At 41.3% G+C, this 24714-nt stretch overlaps 1 protein-coding gene across 1 annotated transcript in view; it reads right to left on the minus strand.

The window, feature by feature from the left end:
• MTSS1 (metastasis suppressor 1) overlaps nucleotides 1–22776 on the minus strand; it is a 34348-nt gene extending 11572 nt beyond the window's left edge. Inside the window, exons 1-8 of the mRNA XM_009587488.1 lie at nucleotides 22770–22776; nucleotides 22151–22235; nucleotides 20811–20902; nucleotides 19015–19089; nucleotides 7851–8008; nucleotides 6467–6574; nucleotides 5423–5520; nucleotides 3193–3403 (exon numbers count right to left, since the gene is read on the minus strand). Of these exons, the coding sequence (XP_009585783.1) occupies nucleotides 3193–3403; nucleotides 5423–5520; nucleotides 6467–6574; nucleotides 7851–8008; nucleotides 19015–19089; nucleotides 20811–20902; nucleotides 22151–22235; nucleotides 22770–22776 (834 nt within the window). The remainder of the gene's footprint in view (nucleotides 1–3192; nucleotides 3404–5422; nucleotides 5521–6466; nucleotides 6575–7850; nucleotides 8009–19014; nucleotides 19090–20810; nucleotides 20903–22150; nucleotides 22236–22769) is intronic.
• Between the last annotated feature and the right edge of the window lie 1938 nt (nucleotides 22777–24714).

Raw genomic sequence — 24714 nt, forward strand, 5'->3', positions numbered from 1 at the left:
GTGATGGAGCCCTGCTTTCCTGGAGATGGCTGAACACCTGCCTGCCGATGGGAAGTAGTGAATGAATTTCTTGTTTTGCTTTGCTTGCACGCCTGGCTTTTGCTTTACCTATTAAACTGTCTTTATCTCACCTCACGAGTTTTCTCACTTTTACCCTTCCGATTCTCTCCCCATCCCACCGGGGGGGAGCGAGCGAGCGGCTGGTTGCTGGCCGGGGTTAAACCACGACACCTGTACAGTTATCTGATATGGGCTAACGCTTTTACTCCCAGTGGTGTTAACAGCAACACTGCAGAAAAGAGATCGTACTAAACCAGTGTAAGGGCAGAGGCTGGCTTTATGATCGCTTTTCTTCCTATCTTCTATGCAGAGTGTGATAATGTAAAGACTTACTACTCGGCAACTCTAGGCTGAAAAGCAGTTTTCATTTTGCCAATCATCTCTCCTCTGGTATAGTCTGTATCTTGTTTAAAGCTCTACTTAATCCCTGTTTGAGATTTCCCCCTCCCCCTATCTGTGTTTTTTAATAAATTCAGTTTAATTTTCAGTGACGCTTGCTTGTCTAAAATGTAGGTGAGAGCATAAAAGCTTCACATAGCTCATATAGTCTCACTCCCATAATACCGGAATTTCATGTGGCCCCCTTCTACTTTTTTTTTTTAAAATCCGTTATTAAAAGAAAATGGGCTTTGTTGCCTTCAAAACTACTGCTGCCAGTAGATGCCACAGCATGTAGCTAGCAAACATCAGCAAAGTGTCCACCTGCGCAAGATATACAACTTTTAATTTCCTGTGTTGATTCCAGAGCTTGCTTTTCTGCTTTCTCAGTGTCACTAGTAGAAACAATGACATCAGTGTTTTAGAAACCGATATCGCTGCTCCTCCCCACCCACCACCGAGCCTCAAAAGCACAATACCACAAGGAAGATCTGTGAGTTGGTTAGAGACACACAACATGAAATAATGCTGTAAATTGAACAGCTTCTCAGTAAGCTCACGATCACAATTATCTGTCAGCACAACACACACATTTTACTTAGTGCTGAACATACAAAGCAAGACACTTAAGCAAAGATGAAGCAGCCAGGCAATGATCTGTTACCTTTTCCTCCGTATAAAGGTATACAGAACTAGAGACATACAGAGCACATACCTATTTGTTATACCAACACACTACACTTGTCAAGTCAACGCCACACTGCTGCAGCCTTCTACAGCTCATGAATAGCTCAAGTGATGCTTGGATCAGTTTGCAACTTTATGGGCAATTTCTAAAATGAAGTGAAAGCATATGAACTTAGCTGGTGTAAATCAGCATGACTCCCATCAACTTTCAGGATGTCCCGCCAGCTGATACCAGCTTAAGTTCCCTCCCCCGCTTAACAGGGGAACTTGCAAAGAGAGGTGTTGGGTTTCTCTCATGCTAAGGGCAATTGCAAAGTTACATCCTCATCTGCAAACATAGCATCATCATGTAGATTACCGCCCTTCTATGCAGGTGCAGTGGATATTATGAAAACCAAAGATGATGCTAGCATGTATAACTGATGTATGTATCTTAAAAGTCAACTTCCTTACCTTGTTACTATTCCAGTTTACTTTATTATTGCTCATTTACTTTTTTGTATTTCACTTAGGTTAGCCATAGCCAATCTAAACAAAACATTCATTTTATTAGTGTGCACAAAGTTCCTCAGGATGTCACCTATAAAAAAATGCTGATGTGTCCAGACTGGGGACAGTGCAGAAGATGTATTCATTTGAAAACAAAGCATTTCTATTAAAATGAAAGAGGTAAATATATTAAAAAACTGTTGAGTTTCCCTTGGTAACTAAATGAACCAGTGTTGTTTTGGATGATACCCTAAAAATTTCACTAGAGGTGCTACTAACTAAATGTTCTGCAAAAAGTAAGGGTCTGTGTGCTGTCAAAGGTGGTCTAGGAGTAACTTAAATGTGCAGGTGACACTTGGCAATCGCTAACACTGAAATTGTTGGCTGCTTGCTGACTGTGAGGATTAAAGTTATCATTGCCTACAAAACCATCTACTCCCCAACACATGAGAAGGAGTGCAACGACATTTATTAAACTAAAGCACAATCTTCTCCAGTGAGCTCAGGGTGTGTTAAAAATGAGGGATACTCAACAGGAGGCTATTAGATACACCTCAGTTTGTAACTAAGATTTACGATGGGATTTATAATGTGAGATGGCAGTTCACCCTTGTTTAAAAACTAATGCAGTTGCTGTGTAATTTGTTAAAAAAAACCCAAAACAGAAAGGAGAATTCAGCTGCTGGAAGATACATGCCATGGAGGCATGCAAACCTCTGCCTGCAGGTGGCCATTCCATTTATAGGAATGATGCCATGAGCCAATGGAGCAGCAACTTCCTTCTGCAGACCAAAAGGAAAAGTTTTGCTTGTATTTATAGTGAAATCCTCTTAGTTTGATTGGGTTCAGGACATTATCATATATGACTACACAAACACTCATTTCTTATGAGTTCCATAAAGAATTAAAAATACCTCTCATTTTCATGTAGAAACCTTATTTCTGGAAGGTGCTCAATTGAAAGTCAAAAAGAGCAAGCCTATTCACAGAAAGGGATGTCATAAAAACCAGCAAAACCAATTTCATATGATACTGCTAACGGCATTTTGAGTATTGCAGGCCCTTTGCAGGGGAGGAATAAAAGTCGTCTCTCTGATGCTGAAGCCACCAGTATCAATACTAAGGCTGTCAGAAGGCTGATCTGGCACTGATATTTGGTGATTAAACAGTAAACAGCCACCAGATACTAACAACTTGCAGTCTGTGCAGGATATTAACTGGTAACCTCAGCGGGTAAAGTGAATATTATTCCCTCCTGTAAGGTGGGACTTCTTGCTCTTCTCGTCTGTATGTATCTGAAAGTTAGGCATCTAGGCTCCCTCCAGGGCCAGAGTGAAAACCAAATCCCCTGAGAGCGACTCATCCCTTTCTTCAGTGCTAACTGCAAAAGCAGTATAAATCACGTCAGCTAGAGGCCCAACTTTTAGATGGATGAAATACAGTGAGACAAACCTTACCCTGAGTGTTTAACCTAACTCCAAGGTACCCCCAAACCACACCAGATCCTTTTTGTGAAAAGTGAGCCAAATTACAGAGTCCAGCTCACGCTCAGGTTTTTGTTCTCATGCTTGCACGTACCTGGTTAGGTGCTTCTGGTGGCATGGGGGATGGCGATTTGGACTGGAAAGCATCCTGGGACATGAATCCAGAATCATGGGAGGACACACTGGACAGCCTCATGGGTGCCTGCTGAGGCAGATTGGAGCTGCGATAGCGATAGTGTGAACTAGGTGAGTGCGAGTGCGAGCCACTGGACCGGGAATCACTACTGTTAACGCTGTTCAGACTGCTGTGAGAGACAAAAGGAACAAAGAAAGGAAAGGGGAAAGGAAAAGACACAAGGGCGGGGTGGGGAGAGACCCATATACAGTACAATTAACATTCCACGTGTCTCTAGCAACAGGCAGCATAAACCGGAAAAGAAAAAATGTTGACAAATTAAATTTAAATATATATATGCACATATATATCAGTAAAGAACTGTAAGCAGCTGCAGTATCCCTTGCGACCAGAGAGAAAATGGCATTTGACCTTGAATTTCACTCAAATGATCAAATTCTGTAACCACTCAAAGTTCAAAGTCAGGTTAGGGACAAAGGGATCGCTACATGCCCTCTCCAGCATTTGCACAGCACTTTCACAAAAAATGTCTGCTGATGGCTCTCTCCTATTCCTGACTTATACCTTGTTGCTCTTGCACCACGGCCCAAATTTTCAGTGGGATCTCTAGCAGGGGGTCCAAAGGCATCACAGTTCACCTAAAAGTCTGCCTCAAGGCATACCATTGCAGTCAGTCAGGAGGCCAACATGTGAGACTTCTGAAGCATCACCAAAACCCCATGCTTCAGAGTACCTGGGACAAGTTTCGCTCACATGAAGGCTTTCTACCAGAAAAAAAGCACGTGACGGCATATTGAGTGAAGTCAAGCCTCTAGGTATGTAGCTTCAGTTAGTAAGAAAGACGATCAGAGAATTAAACCCCCAAATTAATATCCATGAAAAAAAACCCCTGATTTTTCAAACAAAGAGATTAATTTTTAATCTCCAGTATCCATGAATGACAGCAACGACATGCTAGCCGCAATGTAGGAGCCTTTCGAGTTTGCTGAGGGGGTGGCTGAGCAGGACTAGCAGGATGCATCAATCTGAAGGCAGCTTCCTACCTTTGTTGGCAGGAGCCCACTGACTAGCTGAAGGGAAGGCTCTAAAGGATACATGGGTGAGGACTGCACCTCCTGCTCACAAATTCCGTGTAACACACAAGATGTACAAGTCGGCTTGGAGCAGGGGAAGAGGAGCTCTGCCTCATTTTACTCACACACAACAGTCTGTTGCCATACAGGTTTTACCGCACAAGAAGATGAGGTTGATTAGGAACAGATGATGGATTTTTTTTTTTTTTTTGCCATTTTCTTTTACAGTTTCAGGATATTGCATCTTTAAGCCTGTGCTCATTGCTCTAAATATGCATGTTTTCACATATATATATATAAAAGTACTGAAGTTTTTTTATATATATCTGCATGCAGAGACAAGTAGGTACATAGAAGAAGTCATGTTCACTTGCTCTGACATGCTATAGGTAACTTTGCTCATACACAGGGAACCTGTAGTACATTATTCATAAAGCAAACTAAAAGGTAATCATTCGAGAGCAGCTAGAAAGGTGTTGAGCAGAATACACAATAGGGTATCTTCCTTTTCAGTAAAAGGAAAGAGTAAATGTAGACACCAGGGTATGGGGGCAACATGCTAATAAACTGTTTTATGAGAGAAAACAGTTTTTACGGAGAAAGCATAGACAGAATCCAGTGTTTCAGCATATTTCAGGACAGCATTAGACAGCATTAAACAGTCAAAAATCTTGTATCAAAAAAGCATTTCCATCTACCAGACTGATAGGGCAATTGCCAAGGATGTTTTTCCTTTTCAAACAGTTTAACTTACTGATTAGTAACAGCTACTTAGAATAATCTAAAAAGTCATCACATGAAAAACAGAAAAGGAAATTATGAATGAACAATCTCAGAGCTTAGATCAATACAGTCTGCTCTTTGATCTGAAATGGATTCAAGAGAACTGAATCAAAAGTATCTTCAAGTTGTCTTGAGTTTAAACGTTGTTCAGTCATGCCCATCCTTTTTAATATTCCCAGTCACACACTTAAACGGAGAAGGACCATGAGGGATTGGTTTCATTAAGAGTTGTTATTTAAGATTTAAGTATGCATACAAATCCGAACCACAGTCTGAACTTGCCTCCCTTTGCCCCCAAACAGGTTAAAATCAAATATTACCAGTCTACTTACCTGCAAACACTAGATTTTCTGGACATGGTAGTACTGGGAGAGGATGGAGGAGTCTGATAAGACCAGCTGTAATCAGAACCTTTCAAATCTAAAATTACCTGATGAAAGATAATCAATAGCATCAAGGATGTGGAAAATTTTTTTCCTCTATTAACAGAAAGCATCTGCTTGTCATACAACATTCGTCACCACTACAAACTTTCAGTGCCAATTGACTCAGTCTCAGTTCTCTTCCAGAATTACACTGTGTATATAACACAGGAGAGTCAGCTTCATCCTTGCTTTCCAGGAACTACCATACTTCAACACTAGGGCTGCTATCGCAGAAGGAAAGTTCAGATTTGAATGGAAAAATCTTTAAAAAGTAAACCGGAGATTTAATTTATGCATGCTATAAGCTGTTTTGTTGTTGTTTTTTTTTTTTCCTTAAAAAAACTATTACAGCCTTAGAGTTTAAAAACTGTTGCATTTTAAAAAATTAATCGAAGGTCCAATATTCAACCACAGCAGAGCTTCCCTCCTTTACACTTCTAGGTCAATGATAAGGTGATTAAGGTATGACAAGAAAACGGAGTTCACACAGCAGGGTTGGAGAAAACGGTCCTATTTGGAGTCATTTAATGATACATGTTTTCCTATGCATTTTAAGGACAGCATGGTAAAATGCTCAAATGTTAGACTCCATCAAGCTATCTAATCCCAGCAATCTTGCGACCACATAAAGACAGAGATGCTCAAATGTAGGGTGAGGAGATGACACTCGTTCCTCATGTACTCTCAGAAGAAATTGGGCATCTTCATACACTTCAAAGTGTTACTGCTACCACTTCACACTGGTCTCACTAAATACTTCAGGAGCACACAGCTGGTACTTCAAAATCATTTTTTTTAAATTGCTTATGTTAAAAATGACCTTGCTGCAGTGAAGCATCTACAAAACGTAACATTAAGCCACTAAATGCTAGTAGTCAATATTCCTCATAACACAAAGGAAAACCGGTACAAGCTACAAATAAAAGTGTCTTCCAGGTAACAAGAGCTAACCTGTTCACTTGAAGATGGCAATTTGTGTGGATCCATAGTGAGACTTTTCAGGTCATCTGATATGGTTTGTAAATGGGTTATTTCTCCTAGCATTGATATTTCTTCTTCCTGAAAAGACAAAAGAGCAAGGCTAGTCACAGCCTTGGTTTTAAAAATCAGACCCATAACACAACACACGACCTTTTTATTTTTGCTGATGACTGTGGGAATGCCCAACGGAGCTGCTTTTTCTCTGCCCATTAAGCAATCACTTCTTATGAAAGAAGGTTGAAAATATTCATTTAGAGTTTTATAACTACTTTAAGATTGCTCTAAGTTCTGAGGCCCAGAAATCTTTTCTCTCACCAATGAGACAAATAAGTCTCAGTCTTTTTTTTGTGACATCTTCAGAAAAAGAGTGCAATTTTTGCTGCATTTGGAAAAGATTTAACTCTTCTATATATACTCACTAATGTGCCCTAAGGATTTTAACCTTGAACGTAAACAGGCGTTAAACTCACACTTGTTGCTAGTTTTTGGAAACTTTGAGATAAAGGCACTATACAGGTACAGAGCATTAATACATCTATGATTCATTCTGTCTCAAGTTACATCAACAGCTAACTCAGATGATTCCTGCACTCTAAGTTACTATAGTAATCCCTTAGCTACCACGGTAATTTCATCCAGGTCCTCAGAGTCTGGAATTCACCTCCTCCTGCTCAGCCATCACCTCCCTACTCCTCTAACCATGTTTTTTTGTTGAGACTGACGCTCTTTGTAAACAAGCATTGGGAATATTTTCCCAGTACACTGGAGGCCCTTCAGAAATGCATCATGCTTGCACAAAGCCACAAATAATTCATCGCTGGGCTTCAGACAACCTGAGATGATGAAAATATACTCAAACCTTTTCAATGAACTGAAAAAGCTGTCATGTAGGAGGAAAAGAGCTGCCAGAAAACTGCATGGAAGCAGCCTGCAATCTGTCAGATAATGTCATTATATACACAGGGGAGGTCCTGAAACATTCATCAGCCCTAGCACTGGAGTAGGAGTAAGGAAGATTTATATTAAAATGTGATGTTAAGAAAAAAAGCAGTGGAAAAAACTGCATTAGCAATGTCTCAGGTCAGTATGCAGAGGGAACTCAAGCGCACTTAAGTCTTTGTGCCCATTGTTTCCCCATTAGTCATTCTTGAAAGTATTCAGTGTCTTTGGTCACTGAATTACTCCAAATGCCTACAAGAAAGGTCCCAACTCTCGCCACTTCCTAGGCAGAGATGCAAGTTGAATTTTGGCTCTAGAAATTCATTCCTAAGACATAACGAGCTACTCTTTTTAGAGGCTGTTGGCCACTTATCTAATTTGTGAATTGTACCGACTTAAAACGGAGAGCTCTTACTATCACGGGCCGCAGCATCGAGATGAAAGTACAGAATCGACCGCGCTCCTCGATCAGAGCTTTTCTGACAGCTTGCTTCTCAGTTTCCTCAAGCAGCAGGTACTTATCATTGACATCTTGTAAAGCGCTATCCAACTGGGGCTGAATGTCACCCCGTCCTGTATGCAGGAAACAATCAAGAGTACATTTTGTCAAAACTGGATTTCCATAGAAGACCTTATTTTCAGCCAGCACTGCTACCAGATTGTGCTTTTGCAATTCAAGTCTCAACCAGCATTTTCCCTTAATTCAAATTAGTAAGGGTTTTTTTCCCAATTAAGTCAAGCATTTCGTAGTATTTGGGTTTTTTCCCCTTTTGCATAGAATAGAAATCCAGCTCAATTCAAAAGGTTTCAACAAGCCAAAGACAGCATTTCATGTAAGGACTTTCTCAAAGTGGTAGCTGTATAAACCCTTCAAATCATCCTTGCTGAAAATCAACATCTTGCTCACTGGGAGAGTATTAATCACTAACCCCAGGTATATCCCTCTTCCTTCCTACTGTTGTGTTAGCAAGGTCCTAATGACAACTTTGTGGAGTCACTAAATGAGTGAATGAATCTCCTATATGAGATGGTATTAAGGACATGTTACTGATCATTGGACCACTGGATTCAAGGACTCTACACAAGCAACTGCTAAAACAGCTTTCTTCGTTCCAAAGTCCAAACCAAAAAAAACCTATCAACATCTCAAATACATATTAATGTCCAGTATTTGTCTATGGAAATAAAAAAAATCCAATGTTTTGCAATCAAAAAGCTTCACTGTGTTAATTATAGTCAACTCATAATACCAAAATTTTCTGTGACAGCTAAGTACCTTATTCTGCACCAACTGCTTACTCTGCTCATGCCAAAAATTTATTCCTCTAGGAATAAAGAGCTGCTGCTTAGACATAGTATTACTGAGCCAACAATGCTACAGTTGCGAGATGTTTTCACGCAGCTTACACCCCTAAATATTTTAAAGAAGCTCTGTTGTGTAAATTTGTCTCAAATCTCCCAGAAACACCATCACATGCAAGTTAAGTATCCAGGTACATATCCATGCCACTGTTGCTAAATACCAGGAAGATAACGTTGAAAAATGGTGGGTGAGTTACAAGCAGCTACCCAAAATCAATTTTTATGGACAACAACCTTTCTGCATGGAGGATTTAAATCTATGAGCAAGAGGAAAAAAAAAAGTATCTTGATGTGTGTAGTACACAATGCAGATGACTCAAGGTCAGGGTTACAAAGGAAAACCTTTGCCTTATTATCATATGTGTTTCTTCAGTACTCCAGAGTGAGGTGAAGTCATCAGCTCCCCTCCACTGATACACAGCCAGAGCTGCTGGAAAGAGAGCAGCGATGGAAGCAAAGAGAATCACGCTGGCTTAGCGGCATTACAGACTGGATATATCCAAATCTCCTCTGTACAGAGTCAGACATAATCCAGATAAAACTGCAGAGATACCCAAGAGCAGAGCTCTGAGATGCATCCTCGAACAATCATGTGCAGTGCAGCACCGGCATGGCCACTGCCAAGGCCACCTGAGTACCAAACTGCCAGCGGAACACCCAGTGTCTGATCCTCTAGATGAGGCTGACCAGTGCAATGTTGTCATAAAACTGTTTTGGAAGTAAATACCTTAAAAAGTAACTGACTCTGAAGTTGCAGTCACCTGCTTCCTCTCTCAAAATTAGCATCTGACAGAAACAAGTTATAGAAGAGTTTTGGATAACTCCCTGAAGGTCCTGTGCCTTCTTGTCTGTCATCCTTAGGAGACAAACTGGGCCCTTCTGCTTGAAGACCATTCTGTACATTTCAGGCCCTTCCCCATACTCTCCTTTGCTATCCGATGCAGCGATTAAACATGTTACACTTCTCTGGAATTGTTCTTTCAAATTCTTTATGAAACCAAAACTTGCATTATTGCTCAGACCCCTTATTTTGAGAGCTGCTTGGAAATTAGAACAGGTGAAAGAATCTCACATTGTTTAAACCTAGATACTGGCTCACTAGCATGGATGTACCAAATGCAAAACGTATTAGTTGCGAACTAAAACACACACTCATTAGTTCAGCTCTGGAGAACTGCTGTAAACATTCAGCTGCTCCACCATATCATCGTGCACTTAACGCAGTAAATCCTTGTTAAATGCATTTACCTATGCAGTGAGAAGACACACACTTAGAAAGCAACTGAACTCCATTGATAAAGCGGGTTCAATTATAGTGAATTTTGGTAATTTACATGGACCTCACAGAGCACCACGTCTTGGACCAGAGCAATAAGAGCACCCAAAACATGGGGCAAAAATAAACCTCATTTACAGCTGTGTAACTCACTCATTTCAACAAAGTTATCAGGATAATGTTCAAGCTGTGTATTGTAACCCTTTGGCAAAAGCGCGTGTAAAACTGCATCATTCTCCAACATTCTCTGTACCTTTGTGAAGTTTCCATCTTATTCCTTTAAGTGAGTCAGGACATTAACAGACATACCATCTCCTCACCGCTACTTTCACGGACTCATTTTTATGCTATGGCTCTTGGGCACCTATGTAGTCAGTGAAAACACGCAGGCTGTCCGGGTTATAATTCAGAGCAGGAAACAAGCTTAGCTCAATCATTTAGATGAGGCTCTGAAGTCAGATGTTTACACGGCATGAATACAGCTCTCTCCTGATGTCTCCTTGCAACTCATCTTTCAGGAGCAGGAAAGCTTTATTAACATCCTTTGAAAGCTCCATAATGCAGACATCAATCTAGCAAGTCTTTTGAAATCAGGCATAACTCTTCCCACTCCCTGAATTGCCAGCTGCCTCCCATGGCACTCAGACAGCTCAGGAATTTGAGGGATGAGATCTCTGCCCAATTTAACCATTTTCCTTCGCTAAGCAGAGCAGAGCAGAGCCCCTCGACAGCACTCCTACACCCAGAGGACACCAATGATGTGAGAGCTAACTGCCGATCACCTCTGCTCCTCACCCACCTTGGGTCTCCACTAGTTTGAATCCACTACTTATCTCAGAAGGGAACACTGACCATTGGAGAGCAATGCAGTTCTTTTCCCCTTTGAATTATGAGGGGAAGGTCACATGTCTATGGCATCCCTGACAACTGATTGCACTATTTTTGCTGTGGAGATGAGGCACACTTTCATAAGGAACATCAGCAACTGATTATTCTCTCCAGCCTGCATTCTCTGGCCTTTAGGTTACCCGTTCAGAAACATTTCCAAACCAACACAACTATCGTAATGACAGAAAACAGTTCCAGAAGTGTCTCATCATGGAGCAGCTGTAAAAGTGCACCTGGAAGGACACTCCTACCCCAGCTGCAGACAGGTTTGAATGACCCACCAAAGCAATCAGCATTAGCAACGGTCAAAAGCATCAACTGTAGTTACAGGTCTCTGGTCTGCAACCAGCCAGACATACACGTGATGTAGGGATGGTTCTGCAGAGCACGTCCGGTTGCACTCAGAAGAACGAGTCAACAATCTGAAAACCGAGGAGAAATTCAAAGCCAGCCTTTCTCAAAGTGGAGCTCTGGTGTTGCAGAGGAGCAGAAATGCAAGAGCAGAAGCTGTGGACTGACTTCTCCAACAGCACCATGCTCCAACAGCCCAAGGACTTGCAGCTTGACACGGGCAAGTGACAGCTAATGAACTGCAGAGAGCTGAACTGCTTCTCATCAATATTAACATGAATCCACTGCTACTCCAAGGACAGTTAATATGTTACCTTCAGAGAAGGTGCTTCACATCATTACCATGACATGCAAGAGCTTTAAAGGACGGACATGCATTAAAACCTCCGTTTTACAGTGTTCTGTGTGAATCCTGGCTGAAAGCTTCTTAAATAACCATTGTTTGAAAAGAACTTTAGTAAAGGAAATGTATTAGCGAGAAGAAAAAAGGTAAATCTAATTTTCAACCCAATTTCATGCCTATATTTTATAAGACAACTTAAACTAGCAAAGCTGTCAGCAACAGCAAAGCAGAACAATGATTTTTAAATGCTCTCAGTGCAAGTCTGACTGCTGAAGTTAATGCTGCTATTGACAAAGTAATGCAGCAAATATTGGTGAAATTATTATTTTCCACATTCTCACTTAAAGAGTGCTCCCTTGCACTTTTTTAGGTGTCTGCACAGAACTTGGATATTCAATATTGGACACTTTACAGAGTGGCAGATTTACACTGTATGAGACAATGCTGAGTACACCTCTACTTGTACAAACCAAAGCAGGCTCCAAGTCATTAATTCCCAAATCACCTTCTTTACAAGACCATACCTGCTTCAGCTGCCAGGATGAATAACCCCTCTAAGTCCTGCACAGGAAAGCCAACAAATAAACTAATATGGATCTAGGCTGAGAACGGAAGAATTCTGCCACCGTTTACGGCAAGGTGGAAAACCTCATTGCTGGGGTTAACTTCAGACCCCTTCAGCAACCAAATCTGAGTCTTTCTGGTGGCTACTCAAGATCTGAATTAGCTGCTAATGTTCAAAAGTGCTAAGCTGTCCCTTAAAAGAAAAGTTCCAAGTTACCAAAGAAAACTTCCAGATTGAATTACAAACCAGGAAAAACACAAAGTGTGGTTTCAAAAAAGGGAACAAGCAGCTGGCACCACAGTGGCCAGCTCCAGGAGCCCAGCTGAGACACCTCGGTTGACAGCCTCCCGATCTAATCAATCCAGGCTTCTCCAAAGCGCAACACCTACATCATTACACCTAGTGGAGGTATGATTATTTCTCTCAAATTCAGAAACACCGCATTTCATTCACAAGAAGATCTCACGGCAGCTACTTTAAATTTGCAATACAACTGAAACAGCACTCCAATTTAAACAGATTTGAGATGTGATAAGGCAGCAGAAGAGACAACTGTGATGCTGATTTCCACCCCTTCCCCAAGATGAAGTTAAATATACTGATTTCTTATCTATCAGTTAAGAAAGGTGCATGCGATCTTCAGAAAAAAAGGGGGACTTGGATCACAGGTTTACAGAGACCAACACTAAGGACTTTAAGCTCTAGACTTTAAAAGTCGTATTAACAATAAGATATTCAATTATTTGAACATCACCTTGATGACGTGTCTATTCCATTTAACTTCTCTCCCAACTGTGACATGATTTATCAGTCCATGTTAATCCCTTTCTAAAATAAACCAGTGGTTTATCTACAATACTCATTTTCTTCTTTTACAGTGTTCCAATTAAATGCCAAAAGAAAATAAATCAAAAGATGGTTTGTTCATTAAGATTAGGCGATATTTTAGTTTTCATTAGAAATTAAAGTCTAGGCAGTTAGTGGAGACCAGACACCATAAAGAGGCCACAGCAAGGGCTACAATAAACCAGCCACCAGGGTTACAGCATGGCACAGACTTACCCAGAGCCTCAGCTGTCAGGCAGGTGCGCATGGTGAGAAATTGCAGGACACAAAATTGACACAGAAAGGAAAATAAAAAAAGTCAAACTGGTATTCCAGCATTCCTGGAGTTTAGACATTATCATCAGCGCCAAGACAAGAGATCGAGCAGTTTGGACTAGACTATTTTGACTTCTTCCATTGCTGATAAAGACAAACGCATTAGCTTTGCTTCCTGAGCTGTTGCAAATTAAACTCCTGGTTATTTACCATACAGTTTTATTTTAAGAGACTTAAACCAGTTTAGGAACTTTGTTTCAGATTCCTAAGTGAGAACATGTTAACCCATGCTTCAGAGAAAGTGCACAACACAGACAACTGTCAAACTCTGGTCAAGCTGATGAAGTGGCACAAAGCTCATCCCTTCGCAGGGCAGAGGGAACTCGAACTTGCAAAGCTCTAGGCAGGTGCTGCGTTAGTAACCACAGCACTTTTTGATGTTCTCTACTGCAATTACATTAATAGATTGTTAATTAAATGAAAAACTAATTGCTGATGCAATGTGGAAGAACATCAAAAAGATTAACCATGATATGTGTATTTTAATTAAAAAACTTTATATATAAAGTTTTGCAATAAACCTGGCTTGCTGTCAAAAAGAGGGGAACTATCAAGAGGCATTCAAAACTCAAGGACTGAAAATAAATCAAAGAAATATCTCTGGTCACTGATTTTGCAACATGTTTTCACTGAATTTTTATAAAGTGGAGCTTATATTATAAGCTTGCAGGGGTAGGGGGTAGAAAAAAACACCAAAAAAACCCCGCAGGCACCATGGCCTCATCCACACAGGATTTTTTCCCTGCAACAGATGAGGATAATTTGCTCATTAGCTTCCCTCCTTCTGAGCTGTACCATACTGACTCCACAGCGAGTCCCGGCTCTCACTTCAGTCATCATGCCACACTTGATCAATTTAGAGGCTATCTCCTGGCGGAGAAAGGGTCTGGCCAGGGGTCCTCCCTCCCCAGCCTGCCACTCCAAACAGGGCAAGTGCCGAGTACAGAAAGAGTGCAAAGTACTTGAATGAGAAGGTCAGCATTTGCTTTAAGAACTGAGATGTTCTTTGGTTATAATTATGTTGAAGAGCTTTATGTTTTTCAGTTAAGAGTCACAGGGTTTCCGCAATCATCCTTGAGAGGAGTATAACAACATTACAGTTTCAAAGACCAGAGTGTAACACAAAAACAGCTGCAAGGCTCTAAAACACAAACAGGTCATCTTTGCTAACCAGGAGGAGGGGAAGAAAAAGCACTTTTGGCAGTATTACAGTAAATTAATAATCATGTTCTACTCCTCAACTTCATTAAAAGTAAGAATACTTTCCAAAACTGTTGCATACTCAAAAGCAGAAGTTGTGAGTTTGGATAGTCAATGTTGATGGGACACAGATGAAATGTTGTACTGAATGTTAAGGGCACTCTGCAGAAACTTCTACAAATGGCTTAGAAATAAAACTCAGTTTTCACATTAACACGTTATATTATTGGGAGCGTTACATATAACTCCTTTTCACAAATCCGCTTGGATTCAAACATATTCCTCAAACTCACACACAGTGTCACATGAAGAACCTGGAAATGAAACCTAGCAGTCAGGTTATAGGCTAAAGGGAAACCTGTCTAGTTAATCATTAATAGCCAAGCTGAAAAATAGAAAATAAAGCCAACATGCACTCCAGATTTTACATAAACGTTCAGTTATCTTTTAAGTTAGTCACTCGATGCTTTTTTTTTAAACTAAGAATCATGCATTTTGTTAACCTTCCAAAATGGTTACATGCAGAGCCACAGCTGCTGTCTCTCCTCTGAATTCAATATAGCATCAACAGCTTCTAGCAGCTATGATCTACTTATGAGGCCTTGACTCAGCAGAAACCTAAACATGGCATTTATTTTAAATACATGCATAATTATTCTGCTGACTCAGGTTAGCTGGGCTGACTTCTGATGTCCAATGTTTTTCTGAAAACAAAGAGCAATTTAGAAGATGTATGCAGTTCCATACACTATGTAGCTTCATCTGTTCAGACAAGAACTAAGTTTCAATGCTGGGGTGGGCAACATGCCCTATGGGCCTGTTTCCCCTGGGAACAAGGGCGTAAGGAAAAGGATGCACCTTGAAGATCACCATGACACCGCCAGGGACTGCGTGGATCTGGGAGGTGCACCAGGATCCTATTTAGACTACATATATTTAGACTTCATGCGCATTTTTATTTTTTTTATAGTCAAAGACAACAAAAAGAATGAAAATTATCCCTGTAAGTTCTTTTGAAATAGAAGACCTTCATTTACAGACAGACTTGTAATTTTACCAGATACACTCTAGCAAACTTCCAAAAACGACCCCTAACACCTTTTTGTTTTGTTTGGAAAGCTTGGTGTTCTCCCCGTCACTTCAAGCTTTGGAAACACCTTTATTGCAATTAACACATCTACTCTGCAAACATAATTTCTAGTAAGTGGCATCTTAAATGCTGGGCCTGAACTTTCAACTTGGCCGCATGGTACCAGAACAAACAGACCATGCACAAGCCAGAGAACAGGCAAACCCCAACATATCCAGCCCCTTAGCGCTAAGGTGGGGTGCCCAACCTTTAGCGCTCCTGCCAGGACAAGCCACGCAGCCCATGGCCCCTTCTCCCAAACGTCCTTGGGATGCAGGCAAGGGGAAAGGAGCTGCTATGCATGCTGCAGCCGTCGGCTACGAGAGGGAGCCTTTGCAGCCTCATGCGGCAGGGGAAGAGGAGAAAATGAGAAAAGTAGAGGGTTATATTTGAGTTCCTAGATCTGAAGCTGCCCAAAGAAAACCACTTTCCCATCCAGTCACAGCAGAAAAAGCTTGAAGGACGTTTTTAATAGCATGCACAGTACTTAAGCAAATCCAGAATTCAGCAAACATCTCACTTGCCCACAGGTGGTCATAAGGTTAATTCAAAAATATTCTTACAAGTGCTAGGAAGGGAATGAATTGGTTGTTTTAGAGTTCCCATAGGTGAGTCAGTAACTTTACAGAAAAATCAAAGTGACAGGTCCTGCTTGAGGAGGAACAGAACAAAAAAAGTAAGTCTGAGCAACAGGGAAACAGGGGAGTTGAAGACACGGTACGACATTCATGCACTCAGCCACATGCCTGCCAGGACAGTTTCACCCAAGAGTTGCCCTGCCTGTAGTTCAAACGTCATTTGTGACTTAAAGCAGAATCACTTCTGCAGCTTTATCATTTTATAAATAAACCCCTTCTTGATTTTTTTAACCCTCAGTGACAGCAAGAGCAACATACTTCACCACGTAGCACATTAAACAGATCTGTTAAGGTGGGTACATACAAAAAACATTTGACATTGCACTCAGACCAATGCTTTATTCCTTCAAGGTAAGGATCAAAAAAGCAAAAAGGGGAAAAAGCATCTGCTACTTTTTTTTCCTCTATATTTAAGCACTGTCGATAACTTGCAAGAAGACAGGGTGAATTTCTTCCCACCTTCCACCACTCATGCTGGGAACCCACAGGGCCAGCAGCTTTGGGCATTCATTCTCACATCCGTATGAGCCTCAGCACCTCACTGCACCTCTCCCTGCCAGGGGCCGTGAGAACAACTCCCAGCTCCTCAAAAGTATCGCAGCTCCTCCTTTCCCCTGTACCAGCTACCTGTGAGCCTTCGTCACTTCCACCTTCCCCATACATGTCCCTCTGCAACCTCGGATCTATTGGGTTTGTGTTCTAGACCCAAACACCGTGTGTGTGACAGCAGTTCAGAGGGATACAGCACAGAAATACAGCAGGTTCATTGACAACTCCAAAAGCATGTCATAACAGCAAAATTAATCAAGGGAATGACATTAAGAAAAAAAAAGTGTCTTCAATCATAGCATGGCTGCTATAAAAATGATAGCAAAATGAGGCCTGTTTCACTCCCCGCTCAAAGATGTTTAATCCTGAAGGAGGACAAGACACCAGTGTGCTGACCCTCGTCACTAGATATGGCACACATTTGGGGAGGGAGATAGGAATCCAGAAAATCCAAGGAGAAAGTCCACTTGCTTTAACCACTGCTGACAGACACCTACGGTGGCATCCGCAGTATGAGAACAGTGGGGTTTTTTTCCAGAAGGCTTTAAGTGCCTCTCTCTCCTCTTCCCACCTTACAGAAAATGCTGTCTCCTCCTCCAAGACTGTAGATTGATTTATTCAATACTCAGAAGCAGGATAAAAGGGAGATGGAGCCAGATAGCTGTCAATTCATAGAAATAGGTTCAAAAAATGGTTCCTTCTTCCCAGATCACGGACATGCTTTTCTCAGTTCTGACCTACCATGCATGGAGGGGTTGTTTGTATCATACGGGGACAAGAAGTGATGAGACCAGAAAAGGGGTGAAGAAAGGAAAAGAAACGGAGGGAGTATCACAGACTCTTTAAAGCTGAAGTCAGACAATTCATAACACAAAATGCGAAACATGTTTACGCACATAGCCAAAAATAAAATCTTACCACAAAAAATCGTGTCTCCCTAAAGATGACCATTCTGATTTAAAACACTAAACTTTTCCATGGACAGACAAACACACAGAGCCTACTGAGCTAAGCTCCCTCTTGCTGGCTTCCATCTCTCCCTCCCTCATCCCTCATCTACAGTCAGCTAAAACTCAAGAGCAGTTTTCTAATCATGTGGCTTTCTACTAGCGTAATTATTGACTCACCTATTAGGAAGGACAGTTAGAGACAGCTCACCTGTTCTGGATAACACTTACACAATTTAAAAAGTTCAAGAAACTCCCTGCCCCACATTCATTTTGCTTGTCCCTGGGCTCACAATTCTTAGGCTGAGCGGAAGCACAAGTTGCAACCTGCAGGCTGAGAGCTGCTCAAAGCACATTTCCTACCCGGCTGGGAAGAGCCCAGTGCCAGGAAAGGAAACCAGAAAGTCTGCTTCTGTACAAGCTCCATATAATTTTTCCAGAGCTTGTTGGGGTTTGCACTTGGCCAAGTAAAACCCGTAGTGATGGCAATGCTGCAGCTATCAGTGATGCACATTTCCATTAACATGATGATGAAACTCCTGTGACAAGATGGTGGTGGGAGAGCAACAGGAGCACAAGGTTCAGCTGCTAAAAAAGACAGATTGCCTTTGTGGAGAACTCCCTTTCTTTTCTTACTCATCTTTAGTTTTCTGTGGTTGCCAAGTGCCCTCCCCCTGACAACAACCCATGCCACCTTCTCACACTCTGAGGAATAATGTAAGGTATAGGAGATTACAGGCTGTTAAAAAAAAAAGCAGAAAGGTGGTAGAAAGGGAGAACAGTGAGAAATGTTAATAGTTACAGAACATTTACATAATAGCTTTTTTTTATATTATTCCAAAAGATTCTAGAAAATTTTGCAGGTATCTGCACAAGTCATGTTACAGTGTCAACGTTCCTAACAGGAATAAGTTAGCAGCAAGCACTCTATTTTAAAACATGATTGACTTTGTACAAACAGTTTTAAGGCTTTTGTATAAGAACATTAGACAGCAGCTTCAGAATATGATTTACCTGACACACAGTAATTGTACCCTGGTGTTCATGTACATACCAGCAATACGTTACAGGGGACCGAATCATTAAAATAAAAAGTCCTACCAGTGTTCAATCTTTATCAATGAGCACAGCACAAAAGGTTTTTAACAGTACAAGTATGAAGCAAGTTACCTTTCTTTGCTTTCTTCTGTAGCTTCAGTGTGTCAGATGATTTCTTTTTTATCTCTTGGCGGGCTTTTTTGTATTCTAAAAAAACACACAGTCTCTATTATCAACATACTTAAAGTCAAAATGAACGTTTTCACAGAAAAGGCTATGTTTAAAGACATTAGACTACAAATTTTAAGAGGACAGCTACTATTAATCAAAGCGACTTAGAACTCTCATTTTGTAGTGCCTATATATTTGGCTTAATGTAACATTTTAGGGTGTGAGCACATTCACATACCAAAATCTCTCCCAAATAAACAAAGCCTTTATAGAAATAACAACTGAGAAAACAGTACAAAATTAGAGTGCTTTTCATTTCAGAGACTCATCCACTCTCAGGAATGGAAAACAGAGATGACAGGTTTCTCGAAACATCTGTGTTCAAAAACAAGTATCCAGAAATGGCAAGGCAGAGAATATCCTGTGATCCCTCTCCAGCATGAGAGTCAGGCAGAAGGAGAGGGTGCTAAAACTTTGCCCAAGGAAGGGTCACGTTGCCAGCTCTTTCTGATGAAGTGAAGCACACTGCAGTTGTCCTCATTTTCAGATGAGCTGCAAATCCCGGGAGAATTAAAATCCCAGAACAAAATATTCCACCTCTAGTCCAGGCACACTAAAGGTACCAGATATGAAAACTGATACTTCAAAAAAAAAAAAAAAAGATAAAAGGCATGTATGCATGTATGTACATATACACATACACTTTAACAAAGGAGGTCAATGTTATTACTCTTCTATAGATGGAAAAACAGAAGCAGGTTGGTGGCGAGCACAGGAACTGTACCGGGGCCAGCTGCACCCCCAACACCCAAGTCTACCCACTAAACCCTAAATCTCACTGCCACTTTGGCCAGGGTCACCCCTACCTGCAGGAACCCAGGTGATTCCTCCCTCCTGCTCACTACCTGCTTAACACTCTCAGCAGCACAAGGAGAAATTTTTTCAAGAGCTGCTGATTTAGCTGCTTCTATTTAACCACAGTAATAGTCGGGCAAGAAGCAAATCCTCTTTTGGACGCCAAGCACACTCCTTCCCATCAGTTCTCACCCTTCCCAAAATAAATTATGTGATGCTGCTTCTTTCAGACAGCAAGTGTCTTCAATTTTCAAGGGTCAGTGGTGAACTGCAACCTGCGTTCAGCACCCATGCTAGAGGGCCATCATCCCCGATACAAGTTTTGCAAAGCCAAACTTTGCTGCCTCCTGCTCATTCCCCCAGGAAAGCCTCTGGAGCCATCATCAGCACTGCAGCTCTGAGCACCCCATGGCCAACAACCCAGCTTTCCTATTCCCCAGGTGCACATTTCTGTATCGCATCAGATATAAAATAACGACACTGAATGTTTTACAGGGCTGTGCATTCCCTGGAGGACGCTATGTCTGAGACACAACTTGATCTTACAGTTAGTTTTTAACTACACCCCGGGGCTTTGCAGGGATAGATGCGGCATCCCCAATCCTCAGCACTATTGGAGATCATACAGTTATCTAACTGTGGGCTAGCAGAGTTAAAACTAGTCACTGCTTACCAGTCTAGAAAAACAACCCATCCCTTGGGGTCCTGCAAACTAAACCTTCAAAATGTATATGCAAGGGTTAAAAATTTGTTAGGCACTTTGGGAAAGGAGTGTTTTAGAAGAGAAAGTTGCTATACATATTTAAGCGTGTCATTCAGTTCCCCAGTACAAACATGAAAAGAGGAAGAAAAGCTGATATTACAATCTTACTCCTATTAAAGAATTCTTCCTCTGTAACTACCTTTTGCATGGTCTTTATCCAGTTGATTGGCCACTTTCTTCCACTCTTCCATCTGTTCTTGAAGTGGGTTTATCAGACAGTCAATTAAAGCACTAATTTTGTTGAAAAAACACAAAGAGCAATCAAATCCTGCAGATGCCCCTATTCTTATATAGAGAGCCAAGGTCAATATTGGAGTATTTTTACTTTTTGCTGCGACAGCTACCAGTGTCACAATGTAAATATCAGAACATAAAAATGTTTACGCTGGAGAAAGCAAAAGAAAGGACTGGATCAAAAAAAATCCACATCACAAGATAACCAGAATTACTGCGCAGAAGTTCAGGACAGTGAGGAACAGAGCGTAAACCACAGGAGAGACCCGCAACAGGGCCAATGTAAACAGTTAGATCCTGCTCATCTGTCACACAAAGAGCAGTTTAAATGGATACTCCGGAGACCAGAAAGGTTCATGCAGCCATGAAGATTATAAACTTAAATAACACATGTATATGCACAAGAAGACAGAGCAGTTGTACAAGCAAACAACATCCTGCCCACCGATGTGCCTCACCTCTCACCAGTGGAGTCCACGATACAGCACTAGTAATGCTCCACTAATTAATGAGATTGGGATCAAATCATTTAAATAGCTAACTCTGGCGTAACTAGAGACTAAAGTTGTCTCTTCACAGCCAATTTCACAAATATCTTCATTTTAAAAGGGAAAAAACATCCCAGGTTATCAAGCAAATGGTGGTTCACCTCAGGTCAAGTATAACTTTTAAGTCTGGTTAAAAAAGGCACACGTGCAAACTACTACTTACTAGAGAAGTAGGTTGTTTATGTATAGTGCAGCTTATACATGAGTTAATCCTCTCTCATTACTTCTACAGTCTAACTTTAACTGCAAAAAGGGGATGAGAGAATTTGCCTTTTCCATACTTGTTTGCTGAAAGTTTCTCTCTTGGCCGCAAGCTATTTGGGCTCTCCAGGAAGCTGAGGAAGCAGCACAACACTTGCTGCTGCTTTAAAACTTAGTGACAAAGCTTAAAGTCCTGAAACAAAGACAGGTCGGTCACACCAGCAGCCGCCTGCTCAGCATCAAGCAACAAGAACCGACAGTGGGAATTTGCAGCATTTAGAGTGATTTGAGGTGACAAGCCCAGTCCCCAGAACATGCAGTGAAACTCTGCATGTTCACAACACCTAGTGTGCCGCAGGGAAGAAAACAATTGCTGTTCTCAGTGACATGGTCAGAGATCAGCTGGAAAGCCAATGCTGGTGAACAGCTTTAGGTGTTCCCCAGTAGCGAACGAAAGATGAACCTCGAGCTCCAGGCCAGGTACAGAGTCACTCACCTTGAGAACTGCCGGAGTTTGGACTCTATACTTCTGTGCCTCATACACATCCTGGTGAGAGCAGACCCAATCTCTCTGGTACCACCTGAAAAACAAAACACAAGGCAGGTGAGACCTCTGATGAGATTCCTGCCTGTGGTGTAGGAATGTCAACCAGAAGGCAGGTGCCAAGTCTTCCAGAGCAACTGTAAAGTAGATTCAGAATAACTGCAGAATCAACCAGGCTATTAATGGGCAGGCCTCAGGGATATCTACCACCTTGGGAAGAGATTAATTCTTGTTCATCCAGAGACCAGAACTGAACAATTAAACGCGATTAAAACACAGTTCTTCCCAGCAGCTTTGTGTGCCGTGAGGCCAAACTTCTTGGCAGGAGAGTTAAAAGAGAAGGATATGAGATGGCAAAAGACAAGAAGCAAAGCTGGCAAGCAGGTAGGCATCTACGTACAGTTTATTTCCACATTTAGGAAATAAACCTAGGGGATTCGATCCAATTTTCCCATATCTAGATTCTTTAGACCCAATGCCTCAAAAGGATTTTGCACCTCCAGAATATGTAGCTAATCCTACATACTGCCTCATACATCACTGACACATACCATCAGTGTATCACACGTACCTGCCATCTCAGATCACGCATATATTTTCATTACATTGCCAGAAGGTGGCACTATTTCCTCTATACTCTCATGTCGGTTTCTGACAACTGGATGACAGCAAGAATAATTTTTTGCAAGTGTTACACCTCCGAAGTTTTCCCTTTTAAAAGCACACATTCCTCCATTTCCCACTTTAATCAGCATTACCAACTTTGATCAGCCTATTAAATACCACTATAATCTTTGTTTTGATTAGTGTTAGTTTTGATAATTGCTTAGTTCCTATTTGCAAGCCAAATCTACTATTCTCAGGGTACAAACATCAACCTTTGTACAAAGCTTTTCCAAACTGTAGTATTCTCTGGAACGGCAAAGACATCAGCATCTACTTAAAAGTCTCATTTGATTATTAAAATAACCTTAGACTTATAATATGCAGTAAAATATCTTCCTTAGGCTTTAAAAATGGTATCGTGCAAATAAAAAATACTTTCCTAGTAAAGAAACTTGAAAATTTTAATAATTTTATTTATTTTTTAAGCACAAAACCAAGTCACCATCTTCCTGCATTCTTGCAGAATTAAATCCTGTGCCCATGAAATGGCTGTGGAACAAAGACTAAATAACTGGGACAAATTGTGGCTATTTGGTCTTTTCCATTGTTCAAAAAGATAAACAGAAAAGTCCTTTGTCACTTGCCCAATTACTCATGTTTTTATAAGGAGCTTTTGAAATAATACTATTCCGTAACACTGAAGAGCTGTAGCCTCGCTGCGTACGGGTGGCTGGGAAAAGCATATGGACTCCAGCCTGGACCCAGACCCATCTCTTCTGGCGATGCCGCGCTTGCAGAAGCTGCAATAGACTCTGGTAACTCTAAAAGCAATACAGAAGATGGGGAAAGGCGTAACGGAGAGAAAGCAACTGGAGGAAGCAGACAATGTCCACAACAAAAAGCAGATCTCTGTCCCAAAACATGGACATTTTTCTTTGGAGCCACTGCTGAATAAAAGTAACTGGGAGCTTAATGCGGCACAACTCCAATGGCAGATGGAGAAATGAATCAAACACTTCCACGGCCATCACCAGCACAATTCCCAATCAAGTTTAAGCAAAAGGCAGGTTTTTCAGGTTGAAAACTCACTGAAATACTGGAATATTAAGGACAGTCAATGGTTAAGTGACACTGCTTTCCTAAGCCCATTATATGAAGTAAGGAAGAGTTGTTTCAGAACAATAAATAGGAAATAAGGCATCATGTGTTTTGAAGACTAGGAAACAAGGGTCAGTTACTATTAATATTAAATTGCAAGGTAACAAAATTTTAACTGAAACCCCAATAACCAAAGTATAAATACATCCCCTCAACACATAGTACAGACGGATGGTCAAGGTCAGCAAAACAGCTATACAAAGTTAGGTTTATACATTGGTAGTTGTGCTTGTTTAGAAAAAAAACCACAACAAAATAAATAAAGCCTGGGAAAAAAGGTTATTCCATGGAAAAAAAACCAAGCCCAAGTGGTTGGGGATGAGGGTGGTTACTGATTCCTCCCAACTTTTGAAACTTCATGTTATCCATAAGTATTTAAAAGAGCGTGGAAGTATGAGGTGTTAATTTTATTCTGTGAATAAAGACTACTCTAACAAAGAGAAGGAAAAGGGAAAGAAATGGTTTTGAGAAGTTTTTAATGCCCCTTCTGGAAACAAGTTGTTGCAGAAAATGGGTTTAGGAGCCTGCTCGGGAAAGGGAATGAAGGGTACCGTTGGAAAGTTTGGGAGGGCTGAGCCATCATCCCGGCTCGGTCAGCGCGGGCCTGGGGAGGGCTGCAGGGAGCTGGTCGGGGCTGACGAGGCTTCATTTTAACGTCCCATGCCAAGGTGTCCAGGGAGTCAGACAGCGCTGGCGAGAGTCAGTGAGGTGATGTGAACTCCCGAAGCGGCAGCTCTTGACAACCATTCGCT

Source organism: Fulmarus glacialis, unplaced genomic scaffold (assembly GCF_000690835.1).
Source record: "Fulmarus glacialis isolate BGI_N327 unplaced genomic scaffold, ASM69083v1 scaffold15131, whole genome shotgun sequence".
In the NCBI taxonomy this organism is placed as follows: domain Eukaryota; kingdom Metazoa; phylum Chordata; class Aves; order Procellariiformes; family Procellariidae; genus Fulmarus; species Fulmarus glacialis.